The sequence below is a fragment of the Lissotriton vulgaris genome, chromosome 5, assembly GCF_964263255.1.
Source record: "Lissotriton vulgaris chromosome 5, aLisVul1.2, whole genome shotgun sequence".
NCBI lineage: Eukaryota > Metazoa > Chordata > Amphibia > Caudata > Salamandridae > Lissotriton > Lissotriton vulgaris.
The window spans coordinates 1,628,230,417-1,628,253,090 of NC_141693.1; the positions used below are offsets into that span (position 1 = coordinate 1,628,230,417).

General features: G+C 43.8%; 1 protein-coding gene across 2 annotated transcripts in view; it reads left to right on the forward strand.

Annotated features, from left to right (window-relative positions):
- LOC147716862 (nicotinamide N-methyltransferase-like) overlaps positions 1-22,226 on the forward strand; it is a 311,154-nt gene extending 288,928 nt beyond the window's left edge. For both annotated transcript variants that reach the window (XM_086920446.1, XM_086920447.1), the window contains one exon: positions 21,800-22,226. In XM_086920446.1, the coding sequence (XP_086776572.1) occupies positions 21,800-22,226 (427 nt within the window). The remainder of the gene's footprint in view (positions 1-21,799) is intronic.
- Positions 22,227-22,674: the final 448 nt, after the last annotated feature.

Sequence of the window (22,674 nt, forward strand, 5' to 3'; positions counted from 1 at the left end):
GTGTTTTTTTTTTGCCCGCTGTCATATGATGAGTAGTATTGAACTCACTGCTTATAGTGAAAATCAATATATTCTGAGAACAGCAAAAATAAACCATATAACATATTGTACAAGGTTTTTTGTTAGATTGTATTCAGAAATATTTATTATAACTGATTTGTTTATTCTCTTCCACAGATATTACATTTATAAGGTAAGTACGACTAATAAAAAAACTTTTTCATTAGTTTTTTATTTCTCTTTCTCCCTATACTTCCCTCTCTCTCTCTCTCTTACCCTTACTCATTTCATCGCCTTCCTTTGTCATTGCCCTTCTCTTATGCTCACTCCCTTTAAGTCATCCACATTTCGTCATTTACTTTTCTTTGCTCCTTCCCTGAGTCCTTTTCTGTCACTATTTCCTTCACTCCCTCTATCTCTTCACTTTCTTACTCCCGTTGTCTCATGCTCACTCATGTTTATCCACCCTCTATGACCTCTGTTTCCTCAACCTTAATGCCCTTCTCTTACCCTACCTTATTCCTTGTTCCCTTACTTTCATCACTTATCCTCTTTTCCCATACTTTAATTCATACTTCACTCCCCTTACCCTACTTTATTTCTGTTTATCCATCCGTTACAGTCCTTCCCTGTTTCTGCCCCGTTCACCTTCTGTCACTTACTCTTCATCACTCTGTTTTTCTTAGTGTCCTTTCCTTATTTTATCATCTCCTTAACTCATTCCCCTACCTTTAGTGTCTTTGTTTTAGACACTGTTTCTTTCGCCTTCCATCACTCATCATACTCTCCTTTCCTCCCTCACCATACTTTTTTTTAACCCTTTCAATGCTGATGACGAGCTCAGCTCGTCATGATGCACGGTTGAGCTGTGCTGATGACGAGCTGAGCTCGTCATGAACAATGATAAATCTGAGATTTCAGCACCGGAGGGGAAAACACCTAGCAGCCAAGGTGTTAACACAGTCATTCCTTTAGTGCCATTCTCTCTTTCACTCAATTATCTTAGTCATTGATTTATACACTACACATTCTGTCCCTCTCTCTCTCTCTCCCTCACTCTTCCTTTCTTTCAGTTTCTGTTTCCTGCACTCCTATTTTCTTTTGTTTTAGGAAATGTAGATTTTAACTCTATTTTTTCTTTTCTTCAACAGATAGTATGTTTTTAAAAGAAATTTATTATTACAATGTTACTATTTGCAAGGTAAGTATTACAAACAAAAATACTTTATCATCACTCTCTTACTTCTCTTTCTCTCTTGCTCATTATTCAATCTATCTCTTATTCACCTTCCTTAACTCTTTTTACTTTCCTTTAGTTTCCTTTACTTATTCCCATTATTTCCCTTCTATTTTGTTTACAGTCTTTTAATCATTAATAAAACTATGTTTTTCAGGCTCACTCAGCTTGTTTAACTACCTTTTTTTCTCTTAGTCCCTTACTTACTTTAATTCCTCAGGGGCAGATTTAGAAGCGCATTGCACCTCTGTTATACTGCCTGTGTGTCAGTTGTCTTACGCAGTGGCAGCGCAAAAGAAGAGCCATAGTGCAGGGAAATACATCACGTTTGGAAAGGGGCGACCAATCGGTCCCCCCGAACGTATGGTCGAGTACCACGATCCCCCCGGGAAGCCATCTTGGGCGGGAGGCGAGTCTCGGCTGGTATGCCCGAAGCGGCGTAGCCGGGGCGCGCCTTTTTCCCGCCCTAGAGTGGGCTGGCCTAGACACCAACACGGCCGGCCATGCCCTTGGAGGCAGGCGGGGGCAGGTTCACGCCCACCCCGAAGACGGATAAAAGGAGCGGAAGCCAACAAAGCATCCTCTTGTTCCTGTGCTCTGAAGCTGCACCTCCCCGCTGCACGTGAGCTCGAGACGGAACGAAGAGCAATTTTGAGCGTTGTAATCCCTCTTTTTGTCTTACAGATATCCCGTCTAAGAATGCCCAAGCATGCTCATGAAGGAGATAGCCGATCTGAAGAGAAAGGTTGAGGCTAAGGACGGGGAGGGAGGACCGAAACGGCCTTTACAGGGAACAATTCCCGGTGGAAAGAGCAAGAGGCCCAGAAGGGGAGCACTTGGGGGGGAGACCCCGGTTCCCAAAGCGCCACGAGAGGAGCCAACCCCGGCGCAAAAGGAGGGGAACCCAATCCCTGTGGTGGTCACCCCTGCGAACAGGGGGGATATGCCCCCCGAGTTAGCGGCGCAATTGGCAGCGTGGTTGGGAAACGATAGCGAGGGCGCCACGGCTGACGACGCCCGGGCAGTGATGAGGCAACTGCGGGAATCTAGGGAGGCTGCGAAGACTCCATCTCCTGTTCCCCCGCAGGTCCCAGCAGTTGGAAGTACAGCAGGCCCAAGTTCGGCGACAAGCGTGGGGTCTACTTCAGGTAAGCGGCCATTGCCGATTGCGGGGGGGGACTCTGCACCTTCTCGAAAGGAGAGGATTGCCCAGCACGTCCCACTAGAAGTCAAGGAATTGATTTGGGCGGACAAATATGTAAACATGTTTTCATTGCTTACCGACCATTACGAGATCGAGCATGTAAAGAGTCAAAAGGAGCTCATGCATCCGAGTGTTTGGCGCGCTAAAATGGCCGCCTTTAAGGTTGATGAGACCATTGGTACTTGGGGCAGAGCGTGGGGAATTTTTACTTCCATCATGGGGGAGCGCAGACCTGAGTTACTGACCGAGTTACCCATTTATCAGTCACGTATTATGGAGTATTCTGTGGCATATGGGGGCAATCAGTGGTTCTGCTATGATAATCTGTTTAGAAAAGCTAAGGAACACAACCCGTTGTTGTCCTGGGACTGTTACGACTCTGTGTCTTGGCAAAAAATGGAGAGTACAGGGATGTTGAAGGTGCCATTAGTAGGGAGTAACGGGGGGGAATCCTCCCGCCAAAACTCTGGGACACCCTTTCGGACGGGTACAGGTAACGAGTCCCACACGAAGCCGAGTGGCAACACAGGTAAAAGGGGGATCTGTTGGAATTTTAACAGGGGCAAATGTACCAGGCCCCAGGGGTCATGCAAATTCAGACATGAGTGTGGGGGATGCGGGCAGCCATCCCATCCTGAGTCCATGTGCAGAGCCAAAACGGGTGATAACGGTGGTAAGGGAGGCGCCAAACAGGTCTAATATAGTCCGAGGGGCGCCTTTACCGACCCCGATTGATACCATGGCAATGATTCCTTGGCTCAGCGAATACCCAGATTATGCTTCCGCTGGGGTGTTGCGGAACGGGTTTTCATATGGTTTCCGCATCCCAGTGGGGGATTTTCAGGGGGTACCGGACTGTAAGAATCAAATGTCGGTCTTACAGCACACGGCGGTGGTGCAGGTAAAGATTAGGAAAGAGGTGACTCGAGGTCGTGTCGCCGGTCCATTCGATTTGCCACCAGTTGCTAATTTTGTGTGTTCTCCTCTAGGGGTGGTTCCCAAGAAGGACCCGGGTGAGTTTCGGCTGATACACAATTTGTCAGCCCCACATGGTCTTTCCGTGAATGACGCGATAGACCCGGAAGTATGTTCGGTGCGGTACGCATCTTTCGATGAGGCCGTTGCCATGTTGAATCGCCTGGGGCCCGGGACGCTGATGGCCAAATCGGACATCGAGTCAGCGTTCCGGTTGCTCCCGGTACACCCAGACGATCAGCATCTCCTTGGTTTTCAGTTTCAGGGTCGCTATTACATGGATAAATGTATGCCTATGGAATGTTCGATTTCATGTGCCTATTTCGAGAAATTCAGTTGTTTTCTGCAGTGGGTATTCACGAGGAAGACAGGTTTTCAACATGTTATGCACTATCTCGATGACTTTCTGTTTCTGGGGGCAGCCGGGGATTCTGAGTGTGGACAGGCCTTACATGAATTTTGTGTCCTAATGAATCAATTTGGTGTGCCATTGGCGCCAGGTAAGACGGTGGGTCCCTCGACCTTAATCGAGTTTCTGGGGATCGAACTCGACTCAGTGGAAGGTTGTTTTCGTTTACCTAAAGAAAAGGTGTTAAAATTCAGGTTATCCCTTGAGACATGTATTCGTGCAACGAAAGTGAACTTACATCAATTGCAACAGGTGGTAGGTCAGTTGAATTTTGCCCTAAGAGTAATGCCGATGGCACGCCCCTTTTCCCGCTCGATTGCACAGTCCATGGTCGGCTTGAAGGAAGGACATCATCGTACGAGACTCTCGGCAGAGGTTCGCCAGGACATGCGCATTTGGATTGCGTTCCTGGCGGATTTCAATGGTCGAATTGTCTGGAATAAACCAGCAGTGTCTTCCGAGGAGTTGGGACTATGGACAGACTCGGCGGGGAGTGTGGGTTTTGGCGCCATATTGGGTACACAATGGTCGGCTCAAAAATGGCCGTCATGGTGGCATGAGTGCTGGTTGACGAGTAACATTGCTTTTCTCGAACTGTTCCCTATTCTGGTGGCCTTGAAAACATGGCCAGAAGGGTTTAGGGGTCACTCTGTGGTTTTCTGGTCTGATAACATGACCGTGGTTGAGTGTATCAATAGTCAGGCAGCACGTTGCAAATTGATTCTAAGACTACTCAAGGAAATTGTGTTGTTGTGCATGCAACTAAATGTACTGTTTAGGGCGCGGCATGTGCCGGGGGTGATGAACCAAGCGGCTGATGCGCTCTCTCGTTTCCGTATGCAGGCCTTCTGGGGTTTTCTGCCCACAGCGGACCCGGTGGCGGCACCCTTTCCCGAAGCTCTCTGGTCTCTCGGTGCCCCGAACTACAAAACCTCGTGGGAGAGAGTTTAGCACCCAGGACGAGGAAGGCATATGAAGGGGCGTTCCGTTCCTATTGGGCCTTTTTGGGTACTGCCGGGAGGGAGCTTTGGGGTCTGGAAGAGTCTGTAGTAAGATTCCTGCTCTCTTTACGTCACGCAGGCAAGTCAGTAGCTACGGCCCAGAGGCATCGGGCCGCCATTTCCTTCATGGCAAGGGCTCATGGGATCCAGGACCCGACAGCGTCTTTCGTTGTGCAGAAAGCGCTACGGGGGTGGCAACGCCTTGAGGGTCGCAAAGTAGACGATAGGCACCCGATAGGTTTGGATAGGTTGACCCTGTTATTATCCGTGCTACCGGTAACATGTTCATCCCAGTACGAAGCAGTGTTGTTCCGAGCCGCATTTGCATTAGCATTCCATGGGGCTATGCGGGTAAGCGAATTAGTGGCAAAGAACAAGCAGGATACGATGGGGGGACTGTGCCGGGAACACATTCAGGTCAGAGAGGAGACGATGACGGTCTCGTTTGTAAAATCCAAATCCGATCAGGATGCAATCGGGGACTGTGTAATCATCCAGAGGATCCCCGGGTCTGCCATGTGCCCTGTTGGGTGCGTAGAAGCATATTTAGCGCAGAGGGTGGCAGCATGGGGGGGGACCTTGTTAAGACACGCTGACGCCACCCCACTGACGAGGTTTCAGTTTCAGCGGGTGCTTGCGATGTTGATTTCTGCCGCGGGCTTGAACCCCGGCGACTTTGGGACCCATTCCTTTCGGATAGGGGCTGCTACGGAGGCTACAGCCAGGGGTCTGAATGTTGATCAAATAAAACGTGTGGGGCGTTGGTCCTCGAACTGTTATAAGAGGTATGTACGGTTGCACATGTTGTGAAGCTGTAACGATGTACTCACGCTTCTTGTTTTTGTTTGGTTTTCAGTGGCGCAAGCCTACGAGGCGGGGCGGACTGTCCAGTCGACCCAACACCGGGGGGCCAGCGGTCAGACATTACCGGCTGTGAAAAAGGAGGTGTGGGTCGTGGGCCACTCATACGTGAGGCGTGCCGCGGACGTATTCAAAGCAGGTGACATGACTCACGTGGCTGGGGAATACGGGTACAGGGTGTCCTTCTACGGAAAGGGCGGGCTCTGTATTGACCAGTTTCAAGCATTTTTCGAGGTTTTGTTAGGGCGGACAAGGTCACCGCCGTCTGTAGTCATAGTACATCTTGGGGGCAATGATTTGGTGACCACTGGTAGACGACTTCTTCTTGAGGCGATGCTTTCCACGGTAAGTTGGTTAGCGAGAAGAGTTCCAGGGTGCACAATTGCTTGGTCCCATATGATCCCACGGAAAGTGTGGCGGGGGGCTATTTCTGTTTCTGCACTGAATCATTCAGTAAGGAAAATTAATAATAAAATGAGTAGATTGTTTCGTTCAAGTACACTGCATTCTGTTTCGCATGGTTGTATTAAAGGGGACAGTATGTATTTGGGGGACGGTGTTCATTTGTCCCGGGTGGGGAACGAATTACTCATAGGAGACTTCATAGCATGGTTAAGGAGTTTACAGCATGACCTTTAGGTAGGAGTGTTTTGTGGGGGGTCCGGATAGCCGGTCAACTATCCGGCCTGTGGCGGTAAGGTCATGATCGGTGAGCAGTAATTGGAAGATCCCTATGAGGGGGCGTCACCCATTACGGATGGGAGTGCGCGGGGGAGGTGGCCAATTGGCCCCTCAATGGGGAGGCGGTCCTGTCTAAGGAGAGGCCGCCGGAAGGAAAGGAAAGGTGGTCAAGGCCCCTTCCTGGATAGGAGGGGCTACGGCCCCTCCTGGGGAATTTCCCGGGGCCAGGACATCTGCGACGGCAGATGGGTAAGTTGTGTGGGGTGCGGGAGGGGGATTACGCTACCTTTTAGACACCTCACACGAGTCCTCGAACGACCGTTAAATGGCGTCGAGTTTATTTGGGCCCCCGTCAAGTACAAAGGGAAATTGGTAAATGCACTTGAGGTACGCCTCTGTGCGGTCGCCCCTCTCACAAGTGAGGGGGGTATTTCTGGTTTAGGGATCTGACACCGGTTACGACCTTGCCGTTGGCCCTTAACGTTAGGATGTACAATTTCAAGTCAAATGTTTTGTAGGATGTTAGTTCGGCTAGGAGAACCTTTGTATTAGAGATCTGTTAAGGTTAGCCAACATCGTAATGTGGAAATGAAATTGTACATTATATGAAACTGTTATTTTAATGTTTTCTTTTGTTTCATATTTTAATAAATACGGCCGGGAAGGGTGACTCCCTTCCCGCCTTCCAAAAGTTCAAGAACTGTTTCCGGTTTCCCAATTCTTGGGGATTGTGTTGAGAGGGGGTGGCGGGTATCTCGGCCATATGGAAAGGGGCGACCAATCGGCCCCCCCGAACGTATGGTCGAGTACCACGATCCCCCCGGGAAGCCATCGTGGGCGGGAGGCGAGTCTCGGCTGGTATGCCCGAAGCGGCGTAGCCGGGGCGCGCCTTTTTCCCGCCCTAGAGTGGGCTGGCCTAGACACCAACACGGCCGGCCACGCCCTTGGAGGCAGGCGGGGGCAGGTTCACGCCCACCCCGAAGACGGATAAAAGGAGCGGAAGCCAACAAAGCATCCTCTTGTTCCTGTGCTCTGAAGCTGCACCTCCCCGCTGCACGTGAGCTCGAGACGGAACGAAGAGCAATTTTGACCCACCCACCAGCCCCTGAGGACAGCGATTCGTTGTAAATACAGTTGATATAGTATCTTTGGTTTTCTCTGCTTTCTTACAGGTTGTGATGGTTGTCGTGAAAGTTCTTAGCGATGCAATAAAGATTGATTATTTTCAGTATGTTTTGCTAATAAAGTAATTTTGAACAAGGATCGATCAGTATTTACGCTTGGTAATAAATGCTGTTTTGCTTTAGAGATCTTAGTAACTTAGGTAGAACTGTCGTATTTATTTTGGTCGGGCGGTAAGGTCATGATCGGTGAGCAGTAATTGGAAGATCCCTATGAGGGGGCGTCACCCATTACGGATGGGAGTGCGCGGGGGAGGTGGCCAATTGGCCCCTCAATGGGGAGGCGGTCCTGTCTAAGGAGAGGCCGCCGGAAGGAAAGGAAAGGTGGTCAAGGCCCCTTCCTGGATAGGAGGGGCTACGGCCCCTCCTGGGGAATTTCCCGGGGCCAGGACATCTGCGACGGCAGATGGGTAAGTTGTGTGGGGTGCGGGAGGGGGTTTACGCTACCTTTTAGACACCTCACACGAGTCCTCGAACGACCGTTAAATGGCGTTGAGTTTATTTGGGCCCCCGTCAAGTACAAAGGGAAATTGGTAAATGCACTTGAGGTACGCCTCTGTGCGGTCGCCCCTCTCACAAGTGAGGGGGGTATTTCTGGTTTAGGGATCTGACACCGGTTACGACCTTGCCGTTGGCCCTTAACGTTAGGATGTACAATTTCAAGTCAAATGTTTTGTAGGATGTTAGTTCGGCTAGGAGAACCTTTGTATTAGAGATCTGTTAAGGTTAGCCAACATCGTAATGTGGAAATGAAATTGTACATTATATGAAACTGTTATTTTAATGTTTTCTTTTGTTTCATATTTTAATAAATACGGCCGGGAAGGGTGACTCCCTTCCCGCCTTCCAAAAGTTCAAGAACTGTTTCCGGTTTCCCAATTCTTGGGGATTGTGTTGAGAGGGGGTGGCGGGTATCTCGGCCATATTAAAACCGTGCAGCACATGAAACCAGTGTCAGGTTTTATGTGGGCATTTCCACTCACAAGAACTCCCTTGAAAAGTAATTCAGTGAAATCTACAAGATTTTTCTGAGTCACTTCACTAAAGCTGATGTGTCAAAACATTGCACATATGGAAGCAACTGTAAAGGTTGACGTACCACGTTACAGATAGAGCAAGTTTGAAAAGTGCTGGTGCTGCGCCGTGCATAGAACACAATTTCAACATTGTGCAAACCTTCAGCCCTAGATGTGACATGCATCTGTTTATTCCTGCACCATGGTGCACCGCTTTGCAAATGCGGTGCATCATGACTGGTGTAAGGATTAACTTGTGTGTTGCATCTTTCCTGGTGCATCTCTGCTATTTTGCAAAGATTTGTTGGGTAATATAAATTTGTATCTCTGCTGCATTCCCTCTCTACGCTTTCCTAAGACCCTTCATTCTCTTGATCAATTTTTAAATCACTTATTTCCCACTTTTCACTTTCACTTACCTCCTTTTTATCATCCTCAAATCCTCTTCCTTCATCATCTTTCCATTTGTTATACTTTCACTCTCCTAACTCTACTCTATAAATTTCTATTTCTACCTTACTCTCCTTCCATATGTCCATCCTCAGTCCCCTTTTGTGACTCCTTCGCTTTTACTTTCTTTTCCATACTGCTCTTCTCATAATTTTTAATTTCCTTTAATTCACAACCCTATCTTTAGACATCTTGGGGCAGATTTACAAGCCCTTTACGCCTCTTTTGCGCCGTCATTGTCTCACTTTTGTGATGCAGCAGCGGTGCAAAAGATGCGCCATGGTGTGGACTATTTACAACATGACGCATCTGTGAGATGTGTTTCGTTGTAAAGCCCTGCACCTTAAGGACGCGTTCTGGTGCAGGGGGGGACGTTCCTGTGCAGGAATGTCTGCTAAAAGTGGGTGAGTGATATCTACAAGATTTTACTCAATCACTTTTAGGTGAATGCTATGTCAAAAGCCTGCGCCTGTTTCAAGCAGGCGTAAGGCTTGTAGCAGCATTATTTGAATGGGCCCACTAGGAGCACTGCTGGAGCTACATCGCTCATGCGATGGAACTCCAACAATGCGACACCTTTACTGCATAGATGCATCACGCATGTGTGCTGTTTTTGCCCCATGGTGCGCCACATTGTAAATGTGACACATCAATGGTGGCGCACGGGTGATTTTTCTTGTCATAGTTTATTTGACGTATCTTTGATGATTTGCAGAGATATGCCATGTAACGTACATTAGCCCCCATGTTTCAGTTACTCTTTTTCTTCACTTTGTTCAGTCACTATACTTCCTTTACCTCACCCATTTCCTCAGTTCCTTACTACATTTTTGTCATCAATTTAATTCACTCATTTATACACTACACATTCATTCAAAAGAAAGGTGATACAGGAGCATATTAACAAGATGTGCTTTAAAAAACACACATCGCACATTTGACTTTCGCCGGCAGTCGCCAGATTTTTTCGCCGTGTTAGCGCGTTATTATCAACGCACAACACATAGGCGATAGTAAATCCTGTGATAGCCGGCGATTGTGTGCCTTGTTAATATGGGGGGGTGGATTCACCTTTATGATCCACACCCCCAGGTTAACAATGCCTAACGCCTGGTCAGAGCAGGCGTTGGGAGACCTGCGATAAACGAGTTTATCACAGGTCTTTTCCTCTGAACGCCTGTCTTGGTGATAGGGTGTTCCCACCTCCAACCACATTTTGCATGCGGTTGGACGTGGGAACGCCCACTTTGCATGTCATTAGCGATGTTTCTAGTTGACATGCAAAGTGGGCTTGTGCCAGGCGTTGCAATGCCCTTTTTAATAAGGCGCTGTACGTATCGTCGCTTTCTCGGCAGATTCTGCCGAGAAAGCGGCGATACAGCTTGTTAATATGCCCCAGAGCTCTTTTTGGAAAAATGAGTTAGTTCTGAAAAGAACTTTTTTTTGTTTTCTTCTTTTATTTATTTTTTATCATTTTTTAAAACTTTTATATTTTTTTTAGATTTTTCAAACAGGGACAGAAATCTTCAACTGCAAAACTGTTCAACAGGAACAAAAAGAATCCAAACGTTGAAAAAATTCATCTTCTCTAGGAGCATTGATGTTCATTAATCCTTCGCTCAATCAGAGTGAGACTCTGCTCCCCGTATACAATAATTTGAAAACATTTGTTGCATCTCATGTGCACTTTTGACAAGAATGGTGTTAAGTCCAACTCTGCAGTGGATGGAGATGCAGGTCGTCCTCCAGATGATGTGCTGGTGGTATTTGTGTGGCCAGAGCTCTTGTAGATGCTTGTGCAAATTGCACAGGGTGCACTTGTCTGACATGCCTTGTCATTGTATGTATTGAAAAGGAGTACATTTTTGAAGGATTTCCTCTTGATAGAACAGTGTCACATATTGTGAAAGTAACTTTCGGGGCATTCACTTTTTTAGTTCTTTAGGATAAGTAAAAAATTTCCATATGAAAGATTTTTTCATTTTTCTTTTAGGCAGCTGAAAATCTTCCTCAGAATTAGAAGATGAATCCTGTCTTGCAGCCATTTCAGAAAATTCTCCGCAAAGTTGTAAAGGCTCCTTCTCCTGTGAGAGTAAAAGAGAGAGTGAGGGAAGTGGGTGGGGTTTTTGAAAATTCTGGAACAGAAACTACTATGAACTAATAAAAAGTGTTGTTTTCGAGTCACATGACTCGAGCACCCGGTCACGCACGTCGCTTGAAAATGGCGTTTTCTCCGATTTACATAAAAGTTTCAAAACTTGAAAAGGAGGCAAGGTAGACCCCCTAGAGTTTCTCTGGGGGTCTTAGAAGAATCTCAACGGACCAAAAAACCCTTTCTTTTTGTTGAAAAAATAGCGGGGTGCGCCCACCTGGTCGCGCACGTTGGTTTAAAATGGCATTTTGCTCCATTACATTAAAGTTACAAAACGTGAAAAGGAAGCAAAGCAGACACTGCTTGACCCGATACAGCTTTTTTGTTCAAAACATTTGCGGGGTGCGCGCACCTCCCAGTTGCGCACCTCCCAATTAAAAAAAAATACATTTATGCTTTTCGGGGTTCTTTTGGGACCTCCTGAGAAGGTTTAGGGGGTCAGGGAGTGTCTACCTTGACTCCTTTTCAAGTTTTGAAACTTTTAAGTAAAACGGGCAAAACGCTGTTTTCATTCGACGTGTGCGTGGCGAATGTGCATATGCGATGCAACAACTGTTTTGATGTTATTGTTTTTGCTGAAGAGAGCCTGAATCTAATTGAACGCAGTATTCAGAATCATAAATGCTTTAAAAGGAGATAATTTGTTTTTTATTTTTCATGTATTTTGTTCGTGTTGAACAGTTTCCAAGTTGCAGTTCCTGAATTTTTTTGCAAAAAAACTCAAAAAAATATAAAACTTTAAAAAAAGCTAAAAAAAATATAAAACAACAAAAGAAAAAAAAAGTTGTTTTCAGAACTCATTCAATTCTCAAACAAAAGTTATATGTACACTGTGTCGTTCATTATTCTGAATGAAAGCGTAGTGCATAAATGAGTGATTGAAATGACTGAGTGAACAGAAGGGAGGAACTAAGAGAAAGAGTGAGAAAAGGAGACTAAGGTGAGTGAGAAAAGAGGAGTCGAATAGTGAGTGAAAGAAGGGGACTATAGGAAGAGGAGTGAGTTAAGGGGAATAAAAACCAAGGGAAGGGCAGTAAAGAGAGGAGAAAAAAAACTACATTCAGTGTTTTAATGTTGTATTGATATTCATTAAAAAAGAACAAAGATTTACACACGTATTTTATTTAGGGGTTAGCATTTAAAAAACCTTGCAAATTCACTAAAAAAAATATAAGTTTTAGACACATTATAGTTAGGAATTAGCATTTAAAAAACCTTGCAAATTCAGTAAAAAAACCATAGGTTTAGCACATGTTATAGTTAGGAATTAGCATTAAAAAAAATTGCAAATGTACTGAAAAAACCATAGGTTTAACACATGTTATAGTTAGGAATTAGCATTTTAAAAACCTTTGAAATTCACTGAAAAAACCATAGGTTTTACAAACGTTATAGTTAGGAAGTAGCATTTACAAAACCTTTGAAATTCACTGACAAAACCATAGCTTTGACACATGTTATAGTTAGCTGGACATTTCACTCATATAAAACCATTGAAATTCCCCTGTTATGGTTCCTTCAGCTAACTATAGCTCGTGCGCCCGCAATGCACTGCTGATGACGTCACATATTACATCACTCATGACATGGTCAGTGACATCACTCATGACATCACTGATGACATCTCAAATATTTTGAATATCATTTGAGTAGTTCATTGTTATTATTTTTTATTTCAGGGAATGTGGACTCCTCTTAAATATTGAGACAGCACAATGCAGTTTACTACACTTGAATGCTCAAGGAAATCACGTTGAGGGAATTACGCCCACTTGGGCAAGATTGTTGCTGTCATAATATGGTTTGATATTCATGCACTTTGAAAATCATGTGTGAATTCGATGTTCCGTGGAAATTTAATTTGGGGACTTGCTTTAGCCCACTGGGGCAGTACTTGTAAATGACAATTTCGCCGACTGTTATTTTTAAGCAGTTGTAAACTGATCAGTTTAAATCCAATCTTTGGTATAACTGTATTGAGGAGCACTGGCCTTGGGATTATTTTGTAAACCGCGGCGTGATAAAGATAGCAATCGCCATTTGCTGGTTAAAATAAGCTGACTCAGAGATTTATGGTCCAATCTAAAGCCCTCGGAACTCACCTATTTTTATTGATAAAATGTGCAATGAACATTTCGAAGGGAAGCTAATAAATTTTCTTTGCATTTATTAATCATTTTTAGGCATAATAATGGTATATCCCGGTTTCAAACAAAACAAATGAAATTGTATAAACTGTTAAGAGGAAGAAACACTCCGTACTGCCGCTTTGTTTACTAAATAGCGGTAGTCTGTTGTTCATGTTATTGTGTCACATGTTTGTTTATTTAAACCAATGAGATGCACACAACTTGACTCGCGAGCAAGGGAAGTCTCCCGAAATGCGTTGAGTTATTTTTCTGTTGCCAGTCACAAAATAAAATCCTTTTGATGCAACTTTGGGCTCGTGCTTTTTCATACAGCCTTGAATGTGAGGAGCATTGAGTGGATCATGGAATTGATATATACATATATATATATATATATATTTATATATGTATATATATATATATATATATATGTACGAAAGGGCTCCCACAGCAAGTACGTTCCCAGGAACAACAAAAAGACTCGCACACCAGGGTCCGTGTAGAAAATTGCGTTTATTGGCGACACGTTTCAACCAGACGGTCTTTTTCGTAAGCCAGCCACATAAACACACAATCACCGTTTTATAAAAAAGTGCCCAAGGATAGTAGTGGAAACTGAGGAAGGACCACAGATGTATCAAGGACTACAATTCAAGAAACTACAAATGAGGTGGAAGACAGACTTTGTGGTGCACGGTTTCACAATTTAAACACTACAGGAATCAAATATTTTAAATGATTGAATAATTAAATAAATACGCAAACATTATTTAGGTGCATTTCATATTATCATATTTCTGTTTGTACTGGTCACATTGATTTATCATTCGATCCAAGGTAACAAGGTTAGACAATAACAGTAATGATAATAACAATAAAATAATAATAATAGTGATGGCCAAGTGGCCTATAATTCCCAGAATCCTTTTAGAGTCCATATGTTGGCACCACCTCATGTCCATCCTGCTCTAGTTTACACCTTAAAATTTAATAGTCAGATTTAATAGTCAGAGGTGAGTTTTGACTCTCGGCCATGTGGCCAATCAATCTATCTGTTGATTAACAATAGCTATATCGTAGTCTAATTAGAAATACGTGTCCCAAGGCGGGGGGTCCTTCACAGTTTGAGTAACGGACTGCTCCATCATTGAAAGAGCCACTCCGGAGAGGTAGCAAAATTAAAAGAATTAAAGGGTGACAAGGTGCCAAAATGCGTCTTTCAGCACCGTGAGTTATACAAAGCGTGAACCCTGTACTGACTGTAGTTCGCCTAGCCAGGCATATAACAACAGTCAATTCGGGTGTGATTGTGCAAATGAAATTGTGGAGTAAGGATGTGCCTGTGGGGGAGTCGGGGAAACTGTCCTCCTAGTGGTGATAGTGATGGGATGCTCTCTATTATGAGCTCGCCCTTGTGCTGGACCGAAGTGGTCATGAGGATGGCGTTAAATCTAAGCTTAGATGTGAAGCTTCTAACTGTATACCCGTCAACAGAGAGAGCCCTCTCTGGACGGGATTGTGAGTAGGACGTCGCAAACACAAAAGCTGGGGCGGGGGGGTCAGTGAAGCAGTAAAGGGGGGATGAGGATCATGTGCAGTGTCAAGGCAGATCTTCCGGCTTAACATAAGGTTCTCAGCCAATATGCACGTATAACTCCTCATCCTCATTCAAACCAAAGGGGTTTCTTGAATCCAGATGGATGATGTACCGGGATTCCAGGACACGTAGCTGGTTGAGCTGGTTACCCCCTCTGGGATACACTGGAACTCTGTCAATGCCAAAAAAGGAAAATTAGTTGACATCACTATTGTGGAAACGCAACCAGTGACGTGCAGTAGCATAAGACATATCAACATTTTTGATTGCCCTCATGTGTTCCAAAATTCTTTTCTTTATTGGGAAGATGGTACTCCCAATATAGAACTTTGCACATGGGCAGGCAATCACATACACACAATGGTCAGTGTTACAATTCATGAATTTCCCAATGTTTTCGCTCTTGCCAGTAGGGAGGGGTTAGGATTTCACATTTTTACTGGTGGCACAGGCCTTACATTTGCCACATTTGTAAAAACCTTTCTGCTCTTTCAGCCAATTCTTTTTCTTGACTGGACCCTCAAAATAACTCTTTACTAGCATATCTTTTAAGGAGCGTGCCTTCCTGTAGGTCAGCTGTGGTTGTCTATTGATCATTTTTCCTATCGTTGGGTCACTCTTCACGATATGCCAATGTTTTCTCAGTATCTCTCATACCTTGCCTGCTTCCACACTGTACGACGTTATCATCCTGACATTGTTGGATCCCAGGTTATTACGGTCACTAGCTGTTTTCTTGCTCAAGAGTGTCTCCCTTTTCCTAGCTTTTGCTTTCTATTTGGCTACCAGCAGTACCTGGTCTGAGTATCCCCTGGCTTTAAACCTCTGGGTCATCGTGGTCTGTTATTTCTCATAAATGTCATTCGGGCTACAGTTACGCTTAGCTCTCAAAAATTCTCCATATAAAATGCTGTCCTTGAGGCTGTTTGGATGGTGACTTTTTGCATGTAAGATGCTATTACCTGAGGTAGGTTTTCTGTATAGATTTGTCTGAATAGTTCCCTCTACTATTTTGACTGTGACATCTAAGAGATCCATTTCTGAGTAGTCTATCTTATTAGTGAATTTCAGATTCACATCATTCTTATTGATGTTCAGAAGGAATTTATTCAGATCTAACCTTGGGCCATCCCAGATCAGAAAGATGTCGTTGATGTACCTGGTATAAAACACAATGTGGTGAGTGACATCAACATTATCCTCTGACCATAGGATTTGCTCTTCCCACCACCCCATCAGCATGCAGGCAAAGCTGGGAGCAAAGCAACTCCCCATCGCAGTGCCCACATCTTGCTTAAACCAATTATTCTCGAACAGAAAGAAATTGTTCATAAGGCAGAATTCCAACATTTCAAGTAGCATTTCCGTTTGTCTTATGTAGAAAATAGACCTGTCTCTCAGAAAATGTCTGCATGCTTTCAAACCATCAGCGTGTCTGATACACGTGTACAAAGAGACCACGTCTATTGTAACCATACAAAAACTTTCCTCCCATCTGATGCCCTCAATTTTAGTGATGAAATCTGTGCTGTCTCTACAGTATGATGGAAGGTTGAGTACATACGGGAAAAGAAAAGTGTCCAGAAAAATAGAGGTGCTTTCTAGGAGACTGTCATTCGCCGATACAATGGGCCTACCAGGTGGGTTGGTCTCGTCCTTGTGGACCTTGGGCAACATGTAAAAACAGGGGGAGACTGGATGCTGCACACATAAAAATCTCAATTCTGACTCAGCTAGTAGGTTCTTACCTCTCCAGTTTCTGAGTTTGTCATGATAGATAGAAATGCTTTCCAAATACTCTTCCCTGTTTGATCTTCTATAGTTGCCTGACAATTCCAACTGTTTTCTCGCCTCCTGTCTGTACAGATTAACATCCCACAAAACAACATTACCACCCTTGTCTGAGGGTTTGATTATGCAACATGGGTCAGCATTTAGGGTGCTCAGTGCTCTTCTCTGTTCTACTGAGAAGTTGTGAACGTGTTTGTTCTTGCTCTTCTCCCATAAAGAGAGAAGATCCCTAGTAACTACGTCATGAAATGTCTCTAGGTTATCATGCGGTGTAATGGGATTGAAAGTAGATTTGGGCCTATGGCCTGTTGCACTACGTCCTCCTAGTGTCAATCCCATTCTGTCAAGTATCTCCAAATCATCTAAACCACTCACATCTTCACCACATAATTCGAACGTGCTTGCTAAGCTGTCAACATCCTGAATCTGTAAAACATTAGACACCTGTGTGCTCCAAACTGTATCATTACTACCTTGCTCAAGCGCACGTTTTTTCTTTAGTAAAAACATTTTCAATAATTTCAATTTACAGACAAAAAGGAAAACATCAATTCTGGTTTGGATGTAATCGAAATTGGCCATCGGGCAGAAACTCAAGCCCAACTCCAAAACCGATTTTTCAGCCATAGTCAAGGTGTGGGAGGAAATGTTAATGATAGTCAAATTGGGCTCACCCATCATTGTTGCTTGTTCTGTCGTGGTGTCTTCCCATGCGACATTGCTCCTCTTGTGTTTCCTCCCCCCGCGCCTTTGGTTTTCCTCTCGTGTTTCCGCCTCTTCCTCTTCCGTATGTTCGGTTTGGTGGTCTTGCCCTTAGTGTCATTGCTGACTGTAAAAAATCATATTCTTCCAAAGGTTTGAAAGATAGTTGACTCCTTCCGCTAGTATCCAGTACCTCATCAAGGTCTGAATAGGTTTCCGAGCCTGATTCAGAAACCGTGACATTCCGTTGTTGCCCTGCAAGCTGTTTAAACTTTTTGATTGCCCCATTATATTTCTTCCCAAAGGTCAGAATCCGCCCACTGGCATAATCCTGTTTATCTCTTAGGAACTTGCTCTTCTTCTTTTGCTTGATTTCATCCTCATATTTATCAAGTCTTTTCTCCATTTGCTCGATGGCCTTAGCTATTTCATCTTTGGCATCATGTTTGTCCAGCTCTGATTTCAGTTTCGCAATGTCTATGATGACCTGTTCCAATTCCATGCCTGCATACTTTGACAACAGGCCAAGCATGTTTTTGTAGGTCCCTACCATTAATTCAGACCAATCAGAAATCAGCTTAGGATGTGGGTCGTGGTATGTGGGGGTGATCATGATTCGAAGACCCCTCGGTACTCTCCCAACCTCTATATAGTTATCCAGAGAGGTTACCTCCCACCATCTATTGATTTCTTTTTTCATGAGTTTCTCATACTGAAATAGCATCTGTTTCAATGTTTTATCCGGCGGTGTTATTGCAGTTTCGTTGGTACTCCCTGAGCTTGTGTTTGCCATTTCCGTCTCACAAAATAACGACCGTGCCTCATCCACTTTGCCTGCACGGCGATTCGTAATTGTTGCACTCGCCATAGTACTTGTATTTGTACTTGTGGTTGTTTCATTCCCTATGGTGGTCTTGGGGGTTGTTGATGCAGATGCGGCAGCTGCCGCTTTTTGTGCGCCTCTAGTCATGGTGTTAGGATGACGTCCCGTTTCCTTAAAGGCACCAGTGTTTATTCAATATCACTGCTCAAATTGTCCTGCACAGAGGGAGCACTGTTTCAGTCGGTGCCCGCGTCGAGACCAGGACAGGGTCTCCCAAATATTTCTCACAAAATTTAATTTCACGGCACTCCTCTTGGTAAGTTCAAAGTTGTTTTATTTCACAAACGTGTCTTTCTCCTACGCGTTTCAGACCGTAGTTCCTGATCACGACAGTATGTAACATACTGCCGTGATCAGGAACTACCGTTCAAAACGCGTAGGAGAAAGACACGTTTGTGAAATAAAACAACTTTGAACTTACCAAGAGGAGTGCTGTGAAATTACTTTTGTGAGAAAAAAAAAATTATATATAAAAAAAAAAAATGCACTTCAGGCTAACAGCAAAACGTAATGCTATACACTAATGGGCTTTCAGTATATGGTTGGGTGATTCCATCTGCGGGTTGTAGCCAATTGTCCCACCAACTGTAATGTCATATTCCCAGTATATCTATGAGATCTGGTGGAAATAAATCCTAGGCAGCAACACACTAGGTGTGAGTTCACTAAGCTGCCATCATGTTTGGCAACCAGTAGGTCAGTTTAATTAATCTTGTCAAAAAGGAGTTCCATCTATCAATGTTGGGGAGAGGATGTAGCCTTACGGCTAGAGTGGTCACTCGGGTGAGAGTCTCGGCAACAACGCTCAACATCCTGTGATTCTGAGCTAATCACTTAATCTACCAGTGCCTAACAAAAATGAAAGTGTCCTTCTGTAACGAAACTGGTGTTATGTAAAGCGCTTTGCTACCCGATGTCTCGGGTCTAGTACGCGCTATATAAAACTAAAAAAAAATAATAATAATAATAATATGGCAGGCGGTAACGTTGGTTACGATGGTGAGGGGACCGGCACCGACAGGCTGTGGATGGCATCCTCCCAGTAATTGTAATTAGCCCCTTAGTGTCAGTCTATGAGAGAGAAGTCTTTGCTACAGAGAAAAATGAGTGTAAGAGTGCTTCACTGTTAGGACATCTACATTTTAATTCCCATGCACCATATCCTAGGGGCCTTTAGGGCCTACCTTGGGGGTGGCTTACAATGATTGAAAAGGAAAGTGTAGGCCTGGCAAAATGTTTATTTTATCAGCTTGCAGTGGCAGTTTAAAACTCCGCAACAGGCAGCAGTGGCAGTCCTGGGACATGTACTTAAGTGAATGTAAAAACAATTGCTCACTTTGCCACTGGATTCAAGATATCCTGACTGATGAGGGTTATGAACCCCAAACCGGTCTTAGGGTGCTTGTTTCTGGTCCTGGGAAGACATGGTTTGGCAGTTCGGGCTGGACTGTTCCCATGATGCACAGGGTCAGACTGATTTGCATATGGCCGAGTCTGTACTGGGGTGGCGGAGTGAGCTAAAGAAAGATGATGGATTAAACCCAGATCATTGACTGAGGGTGAGAGCTTGCAATGTTCAACACTCCATCCATCATCCCCTTTGGTTTTGCACAGTTCGCCCTAAGTTGGCAGGGTATACCCAGACGTGGGTCCCTTGCTCACTTTCCTACTGGATTCAAGATAGCCTGGCTAATGAGGGTTATGAACCCGAAACTGGTCCCAGGTTGCTTGTTTCAAGTCCAGGGAAGACATCGTTTGGCAGTTTGGGCTGGACTGTTCCCACGAGGCACAGGGTCAGATTGATTTGTATATGGACATGTCTGAACTGGGGTGACGGAGTGTGTTAAAGAATGATGCTGGATTAAACCCAGATCAGTTGACTGGGGTGAGTGCTTGCAATGTTCAACACTCCGTCCATCATCCCCTTTGGTTTTGCAAAGTTTGCACTTAAGTGAATGGCACAATGTATGCTGCAGCCAAATTGTAGCATTAATTTACAGGTGGTAGGTACATGTCGTACCATTTACGAGGGATTCTATGTAAATTAAACATGCCTATTAAGACTGATGTATATTTTTCTGTGCAGACTTATCTCCCTGACTTTGGAGTCTCCACTATTTGTGAATAGCCTAAAAGTTTAAACGTACACAAAAGCATACATTTACCTTTGTGTATAAGACCGTAAGCTTTCTCTACATATTTATATATTGTAATTGCAGCACACATACAAAGAAACAATAAAGACATAAGCAAAAATCAGCCAACATGTTAGCTTATATGACTGATGTCAAACATGTAGTTCATTAAAGTATGCTAGAATATTGCTTGTGAGAGAATCACAGTTATTTACTTGTAGCATATTCAATAATACAAGTTTGTACACATAAATGTAAACGGCCTCTGCATTGAAAAATATATGATCATGATAACATCATTATCCTACATGGATACTATTGTGGAAGCTCCTGTGTCCTGTAGCATATCTATTCCACAGAATGATAGAGAGGCCATGTTAAGTCTCACAGCTGAATCTCCCTTGATTCACTCAATCCACTACAATTGAAAGACAAGCTCAGTAAATGTTTGCATGATTTACCAACGTGGCCAAATACAGTTCTGGATTTTTCCATTCGTGGTCCATCTATGTATGTATGTATGTATATGATATTTCAATAGAGCGAGCCTATCTAAAATGCAGAGGAGCTTTGTACAAGGTCAAAGACTGACATAAAGAAAACAAATAGAGGAGAGGAAGCTGGGTTGTAGACCATTAATACATTGCGATGTAGTGTTCTTTAAATGGATGAGTTATCAAATGTTTCCTAAATTTGAGCAGCGTTAGAGCTTTCCTGATGGATACATGGATGTTGTTCAAATCCTAGGTGCATAGATTGGAAAAGGCCTGCTGTCTTGTTGTTTGCTTTTTAAGACTTGCTAGTCTGCAGTTTAATGGTGTACTGGCTGTGGTTGTGCTGAGATTCACCAGAGACAGTGAGCTTTTCAGGATGGAGGTGATGTTATCATATTTCATTAGCCCTCGATGAGACATGCCGCAATATTTAGGATGTCCCTAAGGAGTGCCAGTGTGTAGGTTGGGAGGTCATGGAGTGCCACCATCTGGATGTGAAAGTGTGAGGGCTTTTTCTGAAGACCCTATCCGAAAAAACTGGTTTGATATTCTTTAGATGAGAGAGCTGTTACCAGGCTGTATACTTATTTGGCAATGTATTTCTTGAGGATGAGGTAAGTGTCCAGGGTGAATCCAAGTAACTTAATATTCAGTGAATGTTGGAGGGTTTGAAGGCATCAAGGTCCATGTCATTGAGCAAGGTTAATACTGGATCTTGTTTATTGTACTTCTGATGTATGTAAATTCATATGCCATTGAAATCTAGCTATGGTGCTTATATGATGCATACATTGATTAGACAATGTTATGAAATCCGTGCTGACTACTAATGTAATTAATCTACATGAATACTTTTACTCAATAATATTATTTATGCATCAATGTATGCTTTTGTTTTTAGGAACCAATGGATAAACAAAGAAGATGAATTGCGAGGAAAAATAACACATCTAGTAAAGTGTGATATCACTGCAAAGAACCCATTGCTTCCTGAAGTCCTACCTCTAGTAGACTGTCTGTATGTGGTTCATTGTTTAGAAAGTCTATGTCCTGACAAAGAAACCTACTGCTGTGCCCTGAAAAATATCTCTAAATTGTTAAAAAGTGGAGGCATTCTGGTAATGTTTGTGTGTCTCAACTGCACCTTTTTCATGATAGGAAGTAACAAAGTTCCAAGTCTACAGGTTGATGAACAGTTTGTGAAGAAAACATTAATTAATACAGGGTATGTCATTAAGGAAGTGAATGTAGTTCCTAGATCGGAGAAAAATCTTTATTCTCGTACCGATTTTTCAAGTGTGTTATATGTTGTTGCCAAAAAAGTCTAACTTTTTCCTTGCATATCTAATTTTTTATTCCAGTTCTGAAACCTAGGTCAGAATACTGATTTAAGTATAAACATGTTAATGGCACATTACAACATACCAACAAAATATTTGTTTAAAAAGATACACACTATGATTCATGGAAACACAGGTGACAGACATAGAAATTACAGAAAGATGCAAGTTTTCACATTAAAGTCAAACCGATTGGCTTTAATAATCATTTATTTTTCTTGGCAAGATGCCATAAGTACAACATTCATACTCAGACATTTATTCTGTATTCACTATGCCGTAGAATCTGAGGTGCAATAATAAGTTCCAACAGCCCAGAACTGAACTTGAGTACCTTGAAATCACACTCAGGAGGGGCACGCTACAGCAGTTCGACTAGAATATTCCATCATTAGCAAGCCTGCTTTGCGTGTATCAGGAATCTGTCTGTGATTTT